The sequence below is a fragment of the Centroberyx gerrardi genome, chromosome 11 (genome assembly GCF_048128805.1).
Source record: "Centroberyx gerrardi isolate f3 chromosome 11, fCenGer3.hap1.cur.20231027, whole genome shotgun sequence".
Taxonomy (NCBI): Eukaryota; Metazoa; Chordata; class Actinopteri; order Beryciformes; family Berycidae; genus Centroberyx; species Centroberyx gerrardi.
The window spans coordinates 19915887-19921886 of NC_136007.1; the positions used below are offsets into that span (position 1 = coordinate 19915887).

General features: G+C 44.1%; 1 protein-coding gene across 1 annotated transcript; it reads right to left on the minus strand.

Moving 5' to 3' along the window:
* Positions 1-2443: 2443 nt before the first annotated feature.
* On the minus strand, positions 2444-4792 carry LOC139931811 (terminal nucleotidyltransferase 5C-like). Its single transcript, XM_078286413.1, has 2 exons — positions 4177-4792; positions 2444-3027 (listed from the first exon to the last, which is right to left on the minus strand). The coding sequence occupies exons 1-2, from the start codon at positions 4790-4792 to the stop codon at positions 2444-2446; spliced, it is 1200 nt and encodes a 399-aa protein (XP_078142539.1).
* Between the last annotated feature and the right edge of the window lie 1208 nt (positions 4793-6000).

The window sequence follows — 6000 nt, forward strand, 5'->3', positions numbered from 1 at the left end:
TTTGAGGCTTTCCACTTCAAAGGCTGTAAACTGGCCGGATTGGACGGATTTCAGTAATCCTTTAATGATGGGAGCCAATCAGGACCAAGTCCAGTTGAGGTGTGTTTACTGGAGTTAGTCTGAAACTGTCTGGGAAAAAGAGTGGATTTTTGAAAATGTAATAACTTTGAATTTATCCACTCAAACAAAATAGCATTTCAACAATGTCTTCATTAAACATATTTGATCATATATGTACATAGAGGAAAATGTTCTTTATTTGTTTAAATTCCTATAATATGGGACCTTTAAACTCTTGTGCTGCCACAAGAGAGTTTAAAGGTTTGCTCTCTGGCAAGGACTAATGATGTAAAAAGTGGAAGCTGCCATCTTATGTTCACGGTCCTGCAATCTACACAGCACGCTAACTTCATGGGATGTGGACTTGAAAAAATGTCCCAGAATTCTTTGTACCTGAGAACTACTAAAGTTGATAAGAGAAGCCGAAGCTAAAAACCTTCAGCCTTATTCCTCTTTGCTAAAAACGTTGCCATGGCACCAAAAAACGTAAAAAATAGTAAGTATTCAACGTAACACCAATGGTTTGATTATGCCCCTTCTTGCAATTTACTGAAAATATCATGCATACACAATTTTACAGATCAATCTTACCAGATCAATCTCCCCTTGTTGCCTAGTAAGATACGAATGCAACAGATGCTATGCAGTTAACATTACAAAATATTATTCATCCTAACCTCCTGTAGACTGTGGCACTTCACCGGTTCAGCTTTTATTATGACAGAAATGTTAGAAAAGAACATGATCACTTTGCAGGGAATTTCATCATCATCATCTGGGTTAAAAGGAAGACTCCAGACAAGGGGCAGATGTGTTATGTTTATTATCACAATAACAAAACAAACTGGGCAACTAGATATCATAACAGGAATACTTCAATTTCTCTACTGAAACAGTTCCTTAATGACACACAATACCAAGAGTCTCAAGATAGATACAATCTTTACTAATTTAAAGCTACATCGGGCACTAACTGCACACAGTATTTTAGATGTCTTCAATATTTAACCGGAGAATCACAAACATGTCAGAAACATCCTCACTAATCAACAATAGCTATGTGCATTTACATTGTGCTTCAGTCTCAGATTTAGCGTGATCAGCCCACATATCATAACCTGTGCTGAAATCTTTTGTTTTTTATATTGAGTACATGTATGCATACACTATGAACAAACACACAGGGACAGAGCATCAACATATCAACTACTTGACATGTGCAGAAAGAGTTTTTGCACACAGAGGCAGGCATATCCCCCACAGAGCTGACATTTACTATAACAAACAACTGTCACCACTTAATACACAGAGAAAAATCTATTTAACCTATTGAAGATGTAAATGGGCACACAGAGGGAAAATCCATTCTAAAACAGGATTCATCATGTTATGTTTTTTTTTTTTCTTGAGCTGTTTAGTTGACATTTGTGAACATATCGCTTCAAAAAGATCCTGGAGATGCTCCTTTGACAAGGAACAGGAGACTTCATTTGACAGTAAGCAGGGTGAGTTCATGGGGATATGGGCACAATTTCTGGTTCATAAGGGAGTACTATGCTAAAACAGTGTAAAAGCCCAACCAAACATTCTCTAAGTCGATAAAATTGGTCATTAACTGTCAATAGAGCGGCTCTGGGTTTTGTCTGTTGATGGCATCATGGACTTGAGTCTTGGATCTCTTGTTTCTAGCTTTGGAAACTAGTTGTTTACATTCACAATTACAGAACTTATGAGATCACGGAAATACCATAGTGAATTTTGCTAATTTGTGACCTCAGTAAATGGTGCTCTATTTCTATACAATAAATACACAGGCATAGCCACGTGCTGAAATTTACTCCATAGAGAATGATGATTCACGATACAGCTATACAGGGTTACGACCCCTCATACACCTAAGGCTAACAGCCTTTATCATTACTGAAACCAAATCAAGACTTTTGTTGCCAGTAGGTTTTTCATAGATAGTGCTTTTGTACATTAGATAAGTGTATCTTCTATCCGTAGTGAATTATCACATCACAATATGCTCCTCAACACGGCAGGGAAACCAGCACAGAGCATCCGAACCCGCCAAAGCTAAGCTGAATCTGCCATGAACAAAGTCCTTCTACTTCGATCAAATTCTCTCTCGGAGCGTGCTGAAAGTGGGCAGTTAGCTATTCTTTCCTATTCAAAAGTCTTCATCTTGAAACGGCGACTCGCTGGCCTCTAGCAAAAGCCCCTCCGCTCTGACCTCGGTCCTTCATGTCACAGGCAGGAGGGATTTCAAAGCGTTTAACGATACCGCGCCCATGGTCGCCCGTTTGTTTCAAACCTCCAAAGTGCCTCTGGTTACAGAGCACCGTACTGAATGCAGCCTCTCCCTATGGGCACGCCACAGCTACACTAGGCCAGTCTGCATGTGCACGTGCAGAGGGTAGGGGTGGTAGACGAGCGGCGGCTGGGCCTGGGCGATGAAGTAGCTGCTGAAGATGGGGTCCGTCATGTAGGGCGCCGGCTGGTAGAAGCAGGTGACGTTGGCAGTGTTGGGGATGGCGTTCTGCTCGCCCAGCACCCTCAGAGCCAGGACCGTGATCATATTGAGCGTCTGCCTCCTCTCGTGTCCCATCAGGCACACCGTGCTCTCGTCTATCACGCGCCGCAGGGTCATCAGGTAGTCGTACTTGCTCGTCTCCTCGCTGCCGATGAAGTGGCACTGCAGGTAGGCCTCGATCTTACGCTGCTGCTCGCCCACGTCGGGAAAGTCGATGAAGAAGCGGGAGCACATGTAGCGCTCCAAGGACTTGATCTCCGTCTCGCTGGCCGGCCTGAAGTTCCTCACCAGCAGGTCGCTGTACTTCAGCAGGCCGCCTCCTCGGATCTCCTCGGGGTTGTGGGTGGCGATGAGGCGGAGGCGGAGGTGGTCCATCGCCTGCTCGAAGTCCCCGTACATGCACTCCGCTTCGACGGTGATGGCGGGCTTCCCTCCCGCCCCGGACCACGTGCCTGACCCCGCGCTGTACGGGACGGTGTCCGCTGGCCCTGCTGCTTTCTGGTCAGCAAGCTTAGGCTGCGGGGCTACGTTTGCTGCATATGAGTGATTTTGAGTCTTTGAGTCAGGAGGCTTTTTTGAGTGTTTTGGCTTGACAGTTTGCTCTACCGTTTGAGCTGAGCCGTTTCCGTCTTGAAGCGCGGCGGTTGGATTGCACGCGGGATCTGTGTGAGTTTCTGCACCCTCGGAGGCTTTGGGCACGGAGCCTGGGAGATTTGAGCAATGAACTTGAGCGCTGTCCAATAAAGGAGGCTTTGGCTGAATTGTTTTTGGTAGTTCTATGGGTGGAAACAGCTGCGTTGTAAGATCTGACAAATCTGTTAATAAAGTCCATTTTTCAGGGAGCGGCGGCTTACTGATCGTCTTCCGTGACATTTTTCTTTGTAATTTAGGTGAAGGGCAATAGTCTGGTACGATGTCCTGTGACGTGCTGCAGGTTTTCTTAGCTGGAGGAGGAAAGGAGCATTCGAGATGTGAATCTTGGAGGCTAGAAGTATTTTCAGTCCTGTGGGTTACCGAGTCTGCTTTGAATTGAGTCATTTCTTCACACTGGACTGTTTCTTGTGCGGCTGACTTCTCTGTCTGCTCTATGGATGGTGGTTTGGAAGCTTGTGGCTCAGATAACTCTTCTTCATTACCCTGTAGCGTTAAACATACATTTGCCACCAGAGGATCATGGACTTCTGTAAATAAAGTTTTGGGGGATGAAACTGAAGGATAATCTGTTGTGTGAAATTGTTCTTTTTCTTCCTCATTTTCTCCACATAGCTCAAACATGATGTCCTCCTCTGAGTGAACATCCTCTATGCCGTCCACTTCCTCTTCATCCTGCAGAGACGGTAAATGTAAGCCGGCACTCTCAATTTCTAACACTTGCTGCATCTCAGGCTTTCCATTTACATGCTCAGCCACTGGATGTGAAAGGTCTTTCTCGGGCACGGTAACTTCTTCTTCCTGCCGTGGACTTTCAGCGCTGCTTGCCATTGCCGAGTCTTTTTCAATATCCTCTTTGATATCCTGAGGAGTGGTAGATTGCTGCTGTTCTTTTTTCTCCTCCGCATTGCCGAGGTGTAAATTCTCACTGTTCAATGTCAACTTTCCTCCTTGTTTCCTCTCGGTCTCCCAGTACGACTCCAGCATGCGGTCCAGTATTATCTGGAAGGAGTCCACGCTGAACTCAAACTGTCTTCGGAGGGAACTAACAAATCTGAGCCCCACGGTTTTCGCTCTGTTGTTAGACAGCGAGATAAGGCTCCATCTGTCATGCTCATTGAAAACCTTCACCATCTTTTGGACATAGGCCTCCTTCATAGTCAGGCAGGTGATTTTCCGTCTGTTAACTCCGCAGGGGAGGAGGTCTCGCAGGCTGCCCAGCACCACCTCCTTAATCACCTGGAAATCCTCCTGCCTGGGCAGCTCCACTCCGAAAATGATGTCCAAGTCTCTGTAGCCCATGTCATTATCCCTCACCATCACATGGCTAGCGGTGGAGCCATTAAGGCGGATGTCCTTAACCTGGATGTCTCTTTCAACCAGCCGATCCTTCACCATATGAATGATGTCTTTTGCCCTCACCTCCAGTGTGGGGAAGTTTCCTCTCCCATGGATGGGGATTACCTCAGTCAAGACCTTGTCCAGAGCCTGGATTTGTTCGAGGGTCAAGTTGTGGAACCTTTTTTCCGTTTGCAGCTCCATCATCCTCACCTGTCAAAACAAAACAAAACAAAACAAAACAAGGTCTTACATCTATATCACATCATGGCTAATATCTGAAGTGAACTGAGATACGCAGTTAAAGGGGAACACCGGCCCATGACAATTTGAGGCCATACAACAGGTTTTTTACAAGATTTTGTACATCCTTCCTTTAGGTTAACAGTAAACGCTTCTTAGCAAGTAAAAGTATGTCTAACATTTCTGAGTTCCAACCAAAGAAGAAGAGATGGGAGTTTAGACTTCTAAAAGGGCCGGATCTTTTCACACTATTCATTTGTCTTCCAAATTGCTCTTAGTTCACCTGGGAGGCTATCTAAGGCTTTCCAGATCACAACCAAAATCTAATCAACTGATCCTTGGACTACTGCCGCTTAGCAATTACTTTGACTAATCAAGAGTGAGGATCACGTAGAATAAAGTCTGTGGTGAAGTCTTACACTGTGTATTGGTTATTTGTCACAGTAGGGTTAGTTCTGTTATGCCTTTGAGTCACAGGCTGTCACCAATGTATTATGGTCTGACACCCAGGCTACAGAGTTCAAGTTCATTTGTTTGACTAGTAGTGGTCATGTTGTTTATTGTTATGTTACATGTTATATGCTATATGTCATGTTGTTTGAAGAAGGAACATTCATACGTGTGCAAGTCCGGATATCCCCATGAAAATGTTGATTTTTCTCCACAACAACTACATGGTACTTGCTCAAACTATGATAATGCAGAGAACCAGTTACTAAGTTGTGACTAGTTATGCTGACACGACACTGAACACACCTTCTCCACGACTCTCCCACAATGCACTGTGTGTTTTGAAAGAAACAACAACAAAGAGACAACGATTTGCTACAATGCATTCCAGTGGCATTACAGGTAATGACAGCTGTTTGAAGCCTTTTTTTTTTTAAACCATCAATGCCACCCATTTATTTGTCAGATAAAAAATAAGTTGTCACACCAGGAAAGACGAGCAAGGGAGTCCCATCATCCTCTATTTCAGAAATTCATATTTTTTAAGCAGAATGATGTAGAATGAAAGTAAAATAGACAATTAAAAGAACCTTTAAGCAGCTTTTGGACTCCAGATGGTCATTAAGCATAATGGTACAGCGGTCAGATTTACCAAATATGTTGAATGCCAAAATGTCCCCCAATGGTTCCAATGATCAGTTCAGTATTTTGAGTGCATGTAT

Excerpts from the sequence above, each read along its gene's own strand:
- LOC139931811 (XM_078286413.1), bottom strand. The coding sequence starts at position 4,792 with ATGATGGAGCTGCAAACGGAAAAAAGGTTCCACAACTTGACCCTCGAA. Across the intron at positions 3,028-4,176 it reads AGGAAAGTTGACATTGAACA|GGAAGCCCGCCATCACCGTC; the intron begins GTGAGAATTTAC and ends CCGGGGCGGGAG.